We start from the raw sequence: 13,403 nt of genomic DNA, 5'->3' as shown, positions 1-13,403 counted from the left end.
ACTCGAATTTACGAGTTTTTTGGTCACTGTGTTATGCACATATGCAAACCAAGGATAAGTTTGGGCCTAGGTCTCGCAAATGTGTCTTTATCGGATATCCTCACAGGAAGAAGGGATGAAGACTTTACAATCTGAAAAATAGGGAAATATTGGTATCTAGGGATGTTCAATTTTCCGAGACAACTTTTCCTTTTGCCACGGAAAATGAGGAATCGAGGCAACAAGGAAAAGGGAGCCCGTTATTTCTGGGCGGAGCTGAGCACAGAAATGGAGATGAGCTCAATCTAGCCCAGCAGGCTTTGGAAATATCCCAGGCAATGTGCCGAGGCCGAGGAGAAGAAGAAAATAGAGGACCCATGGAATTTTCTGAACTAGACCGAACAAGTACAGATAGGGGCAGAGATTTGGAAGTAAGGGGGAGTGATTCTGGACTGGCCCAAATTGCAGAGGGCTGCATTTTTGAAGAAAAAGGGGGTGATAATTTGGAGACAAATGAAGACCATAAAAGTGGTGAGATGATTTTACGGTGATCTGAACAGATTTCTAGTCGTCCAAAACACTTCAAGGACTACATTGTTCACACTGCTCGCCATAAGACCCTCTCCCCGACTCACCTACTTCCTCGTACTCCTCAGGTATGTCTTAACCCATTGAGATCTTTATTGATTATTCCGGTATTTCTAATCATCACAAGGCATATCTAGCTGCAATTAACTCAGATGCAGAGCCTACATCTTATCGGGAAGCCATTCGAGATCACAGATGGAAGAAGACAATGGCAGAAGAAATTCATGCCCTCGAATTAAATAAGACCTGGACGGTTGAACAACTTCCCACTAGTAAACGACCTATTGGTTGCAAATGGGCGTTTAAAGTAAAGCATCAAGCAGACGGAAGTGTAGAGCGCTATAAGGCACGGTTGGTTGCAAAGGGCTTCACCCAGGTTGAGGGCATTGATTTCCATGAGACGTTTGCACCAGTGGCCAAGTTGGTAACTGTGCGATGTCTATTGACAGTTGCAGTAGCAAGAGGATGGATCATTCATCAGATGGACGTAAACAATGCCTTCTTACATGGAGACTTAGAAGAGGAAGTATACATTGAATTACCACCGGGTTTCTCCGCTTCGAAGAAAGGCGATCTATGCAGACTTCGCAAATCTCTATATGGACTTTGTCAGGCATCGAGGAATTGATTCTCGAAATTCGCTAATGCCCTTCGAGAATATGGGTCCACTCAATCAGGTGCAGATCATTCCCTCTTCACTCTCCATCAAGGTAACAATTTTCTTGGAGTGCTTGCTTATGTCGATGATCTTATCATAGTAGGGAACAATTCTAGCCACTGTGATTCTTTTAAGAAATATCTTGATAAATGCTTCCATATTAAGGACTTGGGGCCTCTGAAGTATTTTCTTGGTATTGAAGTCACTAGAATGAATTCTGGAATTTTCCTCAATCAACGGAAATATGTACTGGATATCTTGACCGAATGTGGGATGTTGGCATCGCAACCATCGCCTTTTCCTATGGAACAATGACATCGACTTTCCATGAGTTCTAGTGACTTGCTATCGGATCCTGGCAAATACAGACAGTTGATTGGGAGACTTATCTATCTGACCATTACAAGGCCATAAATCAGCTATTCCCTACACATCTTAGCTCAGTTTCTACAGGAGCCTCGTCAGGATCATTGGGATGCTATTGTGCGAGTTCTTCGCTTCTTGAAACAATCTCCTAGTCAAGGAATCATTCTTCAGCCTACATCTCTTGAGCTTGAAGCTTTTTGTGATTCTGACTGGCGGGTTGTCCCTTGACCCGTCGTTCTATAACGGGATATTTTATCACTCTAAGAGGATGCCCAGTTTCATGGAAGACAAAGAAACAGACTACGGTTTCTCGTTCGTCTGGTGAAGCAGAATATCGAGTAATGGCGGCAGCTGTTAGCGAGATTGTCTGGTTACGAAGTCTTATCTCTTCCATTGGGGTACAAATGACTACACCGACTAGATTATTTTGTGATAATCAAGCTGCACTCCATATCACAGCTAATCCTGTTTTTCATGAACAGACGAAGCACATTGAGATCGACTATCATTTTATTCGTGATCACATCAAAGCTGGACTCGTGACTACCGACCATCTGCCCACGCAACTCCAATTAGCAGATATCTTCACAAAGGCATTAGGTCGGGATCGCTTCTGTTTTATTCTTTCCAAGTTGGGCATTCGTAATCCACATGCTCAAACTTGAGGGGGAGTATTAAGGATAACTTCAATGTATAATAGGCATGTTGTAACATACATAGCAACCGTAGATACTTTTCTATTTCTCATTTTCGTTTTCCTTTCATGTAAAAGGCTTACAGCCTATTTTATAATTATGATTGACATGAATAAAAGTTAAGTTGGAATTGCTCCAAACTTCCCATTTATGTTCTGTTATTGCCTCCATGCTAATAAAAAAGGATTGCTTTTGTTAGGATTTCTTTGAAATATATTTCTCAAGGACTCCGTCTTCCAGAAAATTTTGATATTATTAGAATTTTATTTGAGCCAAATAAATCAGGAAATACACTTATGTAACTAATAAAGCCAAAAAATTTAGACAATGTTTAAATAATTTATCAAGTTATTAATTTGCATCAACCTGTTTAAGATGATCAGTCGAACTTGAATACAAATCGTATTACCACTATGGTTTTAATAATGAGTTAGTAAATTGGTTTTTCTTGTTAACTCAAGTTAGTTTGTCCAGATTGCGAATGGTATGTTGTTTTTGCTTTGTCTCCTAGGGTGGGTGTTCATTCATGCTTCTCTTAAGTAAGGTCTCGGATTCGAGTTTTGTGAATGAAGAACCCTCTCATAGTTAGCAAAATGATGACTATGCTTATTAGTTGCATCTGATGTCTTTTTGGATAAAAGATTATGCTATTAAGGATCCAAAGGTTGTCAAAATACACTTATTCAAGAAAAGCTAAACATAGTTAATAAACAACTAAAAAAAATGCAAAAGTGCATGTCAAAATTGCATCAGTGATTCGTAAGGGCAAGTAGGAAGTTTTAAGTGCAGGTTTGGAGTGGACAGAATCCTTCCATTCAAGTTGGCGAAACTTTATAACCGGAACTCTTCTCAACTCCTTATAAGATCCTTGAATTCCAGTCCCTCCACATCCTGTAAAGGTATCATGTCTATCAAAAGTTCGAGAATAGCCGTGCCCAGAGCTTTCCCAACTATGAAGAGGCGATGAGCTGATCTTGTTCCCAGCTACCAATAATATAGCAGCTTTTGCAAAATTGATGGCTAAACCTGTTCAGAGCACTCACATCCCATGTGAAGAAAGTATGGTCAGCTTCACTTTAGAGTACATGGGTCAGAATCAGCGAGGCATCTTCATTTATATACAGTTGCATCTGATGTTATTTGGTATTGTTTGCAACCTTTACGAGAATGACCTCATGAAGTCATTCTTGAATATGCCAACTTTAGAGAGTATAATGCATCTTCCCGCTTAATGAAAGTGCTGCCTGCACCATGATTGAATCGCTAAATGTCATCGGGAAGACAAATAGGAAATCAGAAAACAGGAAGAGCAAGTAAGCTGTAAGATATCCTAACAGCAGACAGCTGTGGATAATGCAGAACTCTTTGGGCACAATAACTGGTATACCACACCTACGTGCTTCGGTCCTTCGTACTTGGGGAAGGACAGGTCCTCTTGATGCTATGATGGGATATGGACCGAACTGTTTGACGAAGTTCCAATCCCAGCTCATGTGTGGTCATTCGTAATCGGAAACTGATATTATGATGGCTTCATTATAGTATTGATACTTGGGATCATTAAGAAAGCAGATTTAACAGGAGAACTTGATCAAAATTGATCTTCTTCATTGCAAGTAGGACATTCTATTTACAGTGATTTTTTTCTAGAGATTCAAGACCAAACCTTATGCCTAGTCTTGAAAGAATAAATAATCTTCCACCAATTAAACCCCACAATTTGGACATTATTTCCTTCTGAGAAATTCATCTCCAGGCGGAGCAAGTCACCATTGCTCTGTTCCTCCAGTTAAGATATAGGGCACCATTCCTCTCTTCGATTCGGTAATTCGGACTATACTCGCCTTCCAGCATATCCAAGACCGCCCCTGTGACTGAGCAACTTAAAGGGCGCTGCTGGAATCCGGCCATCGAGAATCTTGATCTCCACTTCCCAAGCAACTCATGTCTCTCCACCCTCTCGGGCCCCTCGCAGGCAACCATGTTCACTATGTCCCGAGCCACACAGTGCTGCTCTGCCCTGATCCTCTGTGGGTCATCCCTTGGCGCCGTTGGTGCCGCATCAATTGACTCGAACATGGCGCTGTAGTAGTCCAGTGTCTCCAGGAACCTTGTATAGAATGGGGATGTGTTTGTGTTTGATTCCTGCTCCAGGAGGGTCACGACCTTTGGGGACAAACCCCTCACTAACCTCAACAGCCGGTCACGGTGGTTCTCAATGCTCACGCTCTCGTCGGGAATGTGGTGCAAAACGTACGGGAAGTTCACTACCACAGCTTCGTCAGGCTGAATCATGAGATGCTCGGCCCGAACCTCATGGTCTAACATGGGGACACCTCGGAACTCAAATGGGACACCGCACGACTCTGCAACCATCGAGAGCCTCTGCTGGATGATCTCAAGTCCGCCACCACGAGCAAGGGCTGACTGTGAATCATCTACACCAGTGATCCGGATGCTTGGGGCCCCACCTGCCCGGTGCGAGAGCGACTCAACGAAGGGCACCCACTGGCTCCCCTGCGCAACCTGGAAATCAATTATGTGGATCTTTGCCTCGTTCTCTACGGCTTCCTGAATAACCGCATTTGCTGATACATACGCAAACTTCCAGTATGGGCAGATCTGATAAAGCATGTACATGGAAGTCATCAACTGCGGTCCTGTGGGCTCATCACACCGGAGCCTTTGGTAGATCATATTCCCTGAGGACTCTATCCTTGCCCTTAGCCCTTCCAGTAAGTAAGCTCCCAATCGTTGGATTGGTTCCCCAGAGATGGTCACCATTTTCTCTAAAACATCCATTAGACCAACTGCTGTTGAGATATCTGAATCGGAGATTGATTTGGCACAGGCAATAAGCCCTTGCTTAAGGTCCATTGCGGAGATCACCTGATTATCCCAATTCCTCCTTCCTTTATTGGAAATGTTTGAGCGGCCACCGTATGTTCCCAAATCCCAACTACTAGTGAAAGAGGAAGTGCTTACAGTAGGCTGGCAATCATGGACCGAATTACTAAAAGCGGGAGCAGACATCGAAGAATCGAGCGTGAAGAATTCCTCATTACACGTTTGGAAGGAGAGGGTGGTCCCATGGGAGCAAAAGTCTTGGGTGTTAAATTCTGTTAGGGGGGGACGAAATGAACAGCAATGTGCCGTCTTCAGCACGGACTCGTTGCATGAACCAAGGACAGTCCGGGGACTCTTGGACTCATGAAAAGCTTGCATCCTGATCTGCAGTACTGGGAGCACGTCGTAAGAGTCGTCCTTTGCTTGTTTCAGAAGTGCCTCAATTGCAGACCATTTTGGCTCAAATCACGCCTCTGCCCATATCCGAGAACAGAATTAAATGGTAAACGTCAGCAACCGCAGTCATAAATTTGAATACACATTAGACTAATAAAGCAAAATCAGAAGAGATCCACACATCCGATTAAGTCAAACACCAACAAACGTTTTTGTATATGAGGAGGCTGCATAATTGCAGGCTTCGGGATTCTTCTACATAACATATATTCGGCCTTCCCGGCTTTGGAGATGATCTATTTCAACGGTATCGATCAATAAACCCTCGTGAATTTATCTCAGTAATTCATGTATGGGAGGCAAGATTTTAATTCAACCAAATTTCTAAGCTCGCAGTGTATACCCATCTTCCAAAATCATCCAAAATCATGAACTTTTGCAAAAGGGAAGGGAATGAATCCACAGCAAACACAACTAAGAAAAGATTAATCCCGACACGAAACTGACAAACATAAAGCATCAGAAGACACACAAACATATGAAAAGCCGGGAAATTCAGCAAAAAGTTTCTGAATTTTGCATACCTTAGCGAAAGAGTTCTTCAGAAGTTGAGAGCAGAAGTATGGTCCGCGTTACAGACTCCCCCCTTAACACTGATGAAGGGACCGATTCTGAGGTTGCTTTTATAGGTTAGACAGAAGAACAAGTGCCCCTGAGTCATGCTTATATTACAAAATCATCCTTGTCAGAGAACTATCTGACCTTATCAATCAATTACTGTTTTCTACGGCTGGTGGTGTTGGTTGGTGCCGTTGATAATCAAATGATTATTATTACGACAAAAAGGGCAAAAAAAAATGGCTTCTCCCTTCTGTGGACCGCCGTCCAGTGAAGACTTCCAAAAAATAAATAAATAAATAAAATAACAATGCTTCTTCAATTACTCTCTATCTACTATATTTTAAGCTCATTCATTTATTTATTTATTTTGTTTTTCTTTCGCAAAAAATCGTGATAATAAGGGCTGCTAATTACAATATTTGCCTCCAGCATGCTACCTTGTCCATTAGTTTTTTAAATAGTACTTCATTAGGTATTGATTGCCGCTCATGGGTTGATTTATCAGACGCGTAAATTGGAGAATTCATGTGATGTCTGTTATGTTTGGTAGAACGTATGAACCATATTTTATTCAATTCAAGCTTACCAAATTATTTAAACTGCAAACTCAAGGTCTAATTTGAGAATGCGCTCATACTAAAGGGGAAAATTGAAATTAACCATAATTATGGGTGCAATCCACATATTAAACACCGACGGACCAACATGCTTAATGTATAATACATTCTCAAATTATTTATATTTTAATAATTTTTAAAACAATGAAGTGTCATAAGCTTGAATTAATTTAATTGTATATAGAATCAGAAATTAATAGAATACATATATATATATATATAGTGTAAATTAATAAGAGAAGTTTCATTTTGATGGATAATAAGAGAAGTTTCCAGCAACATAGCAAGTGGAAAAGAAAGCAGTCAGCAGTGTTAATTAATTGATGATTATTATATGTGCGGACAAGAAATTCTTGGTGGAGGGTTTTGGCTAATGGCTTCCACATAGGACAAAGACACGGACTGGTTGACAATTTGACCAGTCACGAATGTCCATTGTCAAATGGCACTTCTGTAATTCTAGATAGAGATCAAGGGTTTTTGTTTAGTACCGCGTCTAAGGTGGAACATCCTTGGAAGCATCTCTCTCCCTTCGAGGTGCTTACATTTCCTAAGTGAACCATCTTTTTAATAAATAAATAATAAAGTATAAAAAAAATGGTGCGGTGATGATTATGAAAGGAACTTTCCACAGCCCGTGGGTGACGTCTTCTACCGGAAGGCTAGAGAAATAGAGAGGAAGGAGATTCAATCGATTTTGATCGTGTCAGGGCTCTCTGATCCAAAATTCCTAATTTTCATAACTCCTCTGTGGATTTTCATTAGCAAATCAAGTTTTCTTTTCTTGTCCCCTATAGAAATCATTTTTGCGTAAAATACCAATGCAATTTCCTTGATTTAAAATTTCAAATGACAGATTTAAACCGGTGAAGGAATAGTTGATTCATTTACTTATTGTTTCTTAACTATTTATCTGTAAGTTTTCTAGAAAATATCAATATAATGCATACATATATGTGATTATATCTTTTCGATAAAAAGGAGTACGTATAGTTTTGATACTTTAAAGGAAAAAAAAAACTATGTAATTTAGGTTGTTATTTTTGCTATCATGTTGTGACTCATAAGGCATATCATTCATTACGGAAAAGAATATCATATCACATACCAGTGTTCAATCCGTGCATTACACAAGTTTGTGTTCATATATTTATATTTTGTACGAATAATTGTGTCGTACATTAATCTACATATTTATTACTATATTGACTAATTATAATGTTAAAACAAAATATTAGTATATATTTATTAAATCACTCGGTCTAACCTTATCATCAAGCATGTGTATAAACACAGAAATAACATTCTAATAAAATAAAAAGTGTCAGTTACATTTTTCCATCAATTTCATTTTCTAATATCATATCACATACCAGTGTTCAATCCGTGCATTACATGGGTTTGTGTTCATATATTTGTATTTTGTACGAATAATTGTGCTGTACATTTGCCGGGCTTGTTTAATCTACATATTTATTACTAGATTGACTAATTATAATGTTAAAAACAAAATATTAGTATATATTTATTAAATATCTCGATCTAACCTTATCATCAAGCATATGTATAATACAGAGATAACATTCTAATAAAATAAAAAGTGTCAGATGCATTTTTTTCATAGATTTCATTTTCCAATATTATATGCTTTTTTGGTATAATTTTAAAATTTCCATAATTCTAATTATTTATTATTGCTTACTTTTGATTAGAGAGATCGTATTCTCTTATTATTATTTCATTATTTTTCAAATTATATTAGGTTTACAATTTTGAAAATAGTATTTACATTTTTCAATTTTAACTTGCTTTAATCGCAGTGCATTTATTGCTACTATATGTATAGATAGATGATTCGTAATTCTTATTTTTAACACGTTAAATTTTGCTTTTCAATATGCATTTACATATGTATGTTTAGTTTTTATGATAAATTATATATGTTTCATTAATTTTCGTAAGAATATCAAAATCTATATATCAATTTCATTATATATGTTACATATGTATGTTTAGTTTTTATGATAAATTGTATATGTTTCATTAATTTTTTTAAGAATATCAAAATATGTATATCAATTTCTATAAGCTAGGCTCAATTTAATTAATGTCTTGTTAAGTTAATTGTTTATATATATTTATCACTTACATATAATTAAGAAATTACAAAATATATTTCTCTTAATTATATTTAGTAAGAGATTTAGGTACATTTAATTGTATTTATTAAATATTTTTAATTATTATTATTTGTTTTTAATTTTTTCCATATTCTTTTAATTATTATATAGTGAGTAGGAGATTTAGATACATTAATTGCATTTATTAAAATTTTTTAATTAAAATCTATGATTTCTATATTTTTAAAATTTTCTTTTAAGCATTTATTATGCCCCAAGTAAATTTTAGTTATATATAGATAGATTATTTGAATGAAACAACTCATGTTTTATGGAATATAATCTAAATCAATAAAAAAAAAACATTCGGTGTGCACCTCAGTATTCGGAAGCCCAACGGTCTCTGATTAATCTAGTGCGAGTGGAGTCGGTCCACTATGAAGTATAGCACTCTCAATTATATATGAATTTTCTCCATTTACAAGACTCGATCTCGATACCTTGTTAAAGGAAAATAAGCACCATACCGCAACCAATCCGTGTTGTTAAAGATTATTTTCTTTGGTTGCCTAACGAAAATGACGGATAACTATGAAACAATATTTTTCCAGTAAATTATCAAATAATATCTTTGGTATGGAAGAAAATCTTCAGAGAATTAGTCTAACATTCCTTTTAATAAATATATAAGATAGTGTTATTTTTTCTTTTTCACAATAAGGTCACGTTGGAAACAGAGGATAAGGGAAATTGAAATTTGGGAACAATAGGAAAGCTGGAAACAAGGGGAAAAACATGAAAATAAGAGAAGTCGCATCCGTGTTCCTCAAACAGACGCGAAGGACGTAGCAACATCAGGGAACGCCTTGACAGAGCCATCTCCAATTTAGACTGTCGCATTCTTTTCCCGGAAGCATCCGTCTTGCACCTGCCTGCAATTTCATCGGACCATACGCCAATTCTCCTCGACACTATGGGAGAAAACTATAGCAGGCCTAGGCGTTTCAAATTTGAAGAAATGTGGACCCGTCTTGCTTTTCAACAGTCAAGGAAGCATGGAGTGTCCCCCCGACCTGGCTCTCCTATGTTCAGTTTCAAGCTGAAGTCCAATGCCACCAGGATTGCTCTGCGGAAATGGAACAAGGATGTTTTTGGTCAAGTCCAAACCAGAACCTCTGAGCTCGCGCGCCGACTTGAACAAATCCAAGTTGCTCCTCCCTCTGCCATGAACCTAAAAATGGCAAATGAATTGGAGCAAAGCCTGCAAGAGCTCCTCAAAAGAGGAGAGTTGCTGTGGAGACAAAAATCAGGGCAAACTTGGCTCTCCTCCTCGGACCTCAACACAAAATTTTTCCATCTGTCCACCGTTATCCAAAGGAGACAATGCCATAGAATTCCTCAAAATCCCCGACAACCATTGGACTTCCGACATCCCGACCATAGCAGCCACCTTCATATCCCACTTCGCTGATCTCTAGACTTTCGTATCCCCCACCTTCAACTCTGACTTTCACAGCCTCTTCCCTCCCATTCTTACACAAACCGAATCCTCATCCCTCTCCACCATCCCTTCTGACCTTGAAATACAAAAGGCAGTCTTTGCTATTGGGGTGCCCAAAATCACCAGGGCCTGACGGATTTCTAGCAGTCTTCTATCACATATATTGGAGAATTTTTGGGGAGGATGCAACCACTGCGATAAGGAGCTTTTCTTACTAAAGCATTTCAATCGCACACACATCGCTCTTATTCCAAAAGGGGAGAATACAGCCACTGTTTATAACCATAGACCAACCAGCCTATGCAATGTTTTCCACAAGGCCATCTCCAATGTTCTTGCAAATAGGCTGAAACACTAGAATCATCTCCCCATTCCAAGCTGCCTTCGTGTCTGACAAACATTTCTGAAAATTCCATTATTGCTCATGAGATAATGCATTTTTTGAAAAACCAGGCCAAGAACAATTCGTTGCTATCAAGATTGATATGGAAAAAGCCTTTAATCGCCTCGAGTGGCCTATCCTCATTCACACTATGAGAAATCTTGGTTTTGATGAAACATGGCTCCAATGGATCACCCAATGCATTTCAACTGTTTCATATTCCGTCCTGATCAATGTAAACCTCATGGCCTCATCAAACCTTCCCGAGGCATTAGGCAGGGTGATCCTCTTCCCCCTTCCTCTATTTGATTGCCATTGAAGTTTGGTCTCGCTTACTCTCCCAAGAAGAAGCTTGTGCCTAAATTTCGCAACATGTTTTTTCGTTTGTCTTTTTTGTCTTTTTTTTTTCTAGATTAAACTGCATAAGTAGATAATTCAAAAGCGTCGGCCCAGGCCCTTTTATTTATAAAAGAAAAACCTAAAGCATTGGCATAGACTAAGTTCTGGTAGACACTTCTGAAGCGTGGTATATGGTGGTTTAATTAACGATTTTTTAGTGTCGGCCTAGAGTTTTTAGCCGAAACTCTCCCTTAGCCGACACAGACTTAAGCGTTGAGAAAGCGTGCTTATTACACAAAAAAAAAATGTCGCTGAAAGGTGTTTTTCTCGTAGTTTTGGAAAAATTGGATCTTCTCGTGTGTTGGGGTTGTTAATCTATCCGTATATCTATGTCTTCCATATATTCTATATAATAAAGAAAGAGCATACCGACCGGGGGAAAAAAAAGAAGAGCATGCTTTAAGAGTAACTCTCTGAGATTTCAAGAAGTCAAATATGTGGAGGAGCTAACAGTGGTGTCCTTGAACCTGTAACGAGCCACGTTGAAGCCTCATAAATTTCGCCACCACTTAGGTCCAAGTTACCCATTCCGTCTAACTTGTAACGAGCCAACACTTGAGGACTTGAATTTTTCTTTATTTTTTTTAAATTTTATTTTTTTCTTATTTTTTCTACTTTTTTAAAATTTTTATTTTTTCTGCATTATAATTTATTTTTGAATATTTCTTTGAGTTTGTTTTTTTTCAAACTTTGCTGACGTGGTAGTGTCATATCTACAAAAATTGACGTCGCTGGCTCCATGTCAGCTTTCTGTTAAGTGGGGTTAGCAGTCGGACCAAAGTGTTAGATGAAACTGTTAACTTGGACTTAAGTGATGGCAAAATTCATTCGAGTTCAAGTGGTACTATAAGTTGGAGGAACAAACTATTAGTTTACTCAAAATGTTTGAAAAACATGGCACCTTATCATTTATAGGGGTGAAAATGGGTGGGTGGGTTGGTTTTTTGGTTGATATTTTTGGGCCTCGGCTTTTTTTCGGGTGGTTTTTTTCTAGCGTAAAAGACCACCCGAAAATCATATGGAAAAAGGAAAAATCGATCACTAGCAGTCTCGGTTTTTATGAGTGGTTTTTTTAGCCCCAAATTCACAAAGAGACATTATGAATTCAAAATAAAAAAAATGAAATACTTCACATTTAGTATATCCCAATTATAATATACATGAAATATAAACAAATATGAAGTCATAAAATCAAATGAAATTGAAGTCCAAAAATATAAAAGAAAACAATGCTCAAGGAGTTTCGATTTGGTGACAAACACCGACGAGATGGAGGCATATATCATCCATTAATGATAGATAAAAATATAAAAATTATTAATTTGGGTTGGGTTGGACCCACATCGGACTTTTTCCAGTCGGGGACCCGAGTTTTGCAGTTTTTTTTTTTGAGATAAAAGAAACACCCAAAATTCAAGTAGAGGCCCGAAATTGCAGTTTTATGGGGTCGGTAGAGTCGATTTTTTGGATTTTAGGTTCTTTACTTACACCCCTAATCACTGACGAGAAATTATCCATATTGTTTTATTTGACAGATTAATATGTCAATAAAAAAAACAAGAATTTTTTTTTGTAGTGGTTTTAGGAAAGTGTACCCAATAGTTAGTCCCGCGCCCTAAGTAAACTTTCGGGAAAAATAATATAGTAGAAGTAAAATTTTTTGAAATAATACAACAATTTCATATCATTACTAGATTTTTAGGCCTGTGAGATACACGGATTTTTAATTAGTGCATTTTATTTAGTTTTTTTAATTATAAATTTTACCGTAAACTTTATTTTATAAAAATATTAAATTTTCTATTATTTGTAACATTTTAATAAAAATTAACCTAAACTTTATTTAATATATACTAGTTGACCCTATTTAACGGGTGTGAGATAAATATAAATTTTATCTTTTCTTTTTAACTTTTTTACAAGATTTAACTTAAACTTTTTTTTCATATTTACTATTCTAACCTTATTTAATATCGTGGAATACAACTATATATATATTTATATAGATAGATGGTTTCATAATATAATAACATTTAATATACTTTTAAGATATATATATATATATATGTATATTTTCATTTAGTCTTTTCTATGGTTAGTTTCCGCTCGTTGTCCCATATGTGCGGTCTCTAATGTGAAGTAACTAATTGCACCATTATATGAATCCAAATTATGAAAACAAAAGGGAAATATTCTCTAAATAAAATATATTCAAAGAAAAATGTAAAATGAAA

At 37.3% G+C, this 13,403-nt stretch overlaps 1 protein-coding gene across 1 annotated transcript; it reads right to left on the bottom strand.

Annotated features, from left to right (window-relative positions):
- Nucleotides 1-3,854: 3,854 nt before the first annotated feature.
- LOC116205051 (scarecrow-like protein 13) lies at nt 3,855-6,270 on the bottom strand. The gene is made up of 2 exons (XM_031537492.1): nt 6,114-6,270; nt 3,855-5,606 (listed from the first exon to the last, which is right to left on the bottom strand). Exon 2 carries the CDS (start codon nt 5,509-5,511, stop codon nt 4,033-4,035), a length of 1,479 nt encoding a protein of 492 aa, XP_031393352.1. The 5' UTR covers nt 5,512-5,606; nt 6,114-6,270; the 3' UTR covers nt 3,855-4,032.
- Nucleotides 6,271-13,403: the final 7,133 nt, after the last annotated feature.

Source organism: Punica granatum, chromosome 4, assembly GCF_007655135.1.
Source record: "Punica granatum isolate Tunisia-2019 chromosome 4, ASM765513v2, whole genome shotgun sequence".
NCBI classification, from domain to species: domain Eukaryota; kingdom Viridiplantae; phylum Streptophyta; class Magnoliopsida; order Myrtales; family Lythraceae; genus Punica; species Punica granatum.
The sequence above is the reverse complement of the archived record's forward strand: the minus strand, read 5'-3'. Positions and strand labels throughout refer to the sequence as shown.

Bases quoted from the DNA above. Each gene is read 5' to 3' on its own strand.
- LOC116205051 (XM_031537492.1), bottom strand. From the start codon at position 5,511: ATGCAAGCTTTTCATGAGTCCAAGAGTCCCCGGACTGTCCTTGGTTCA.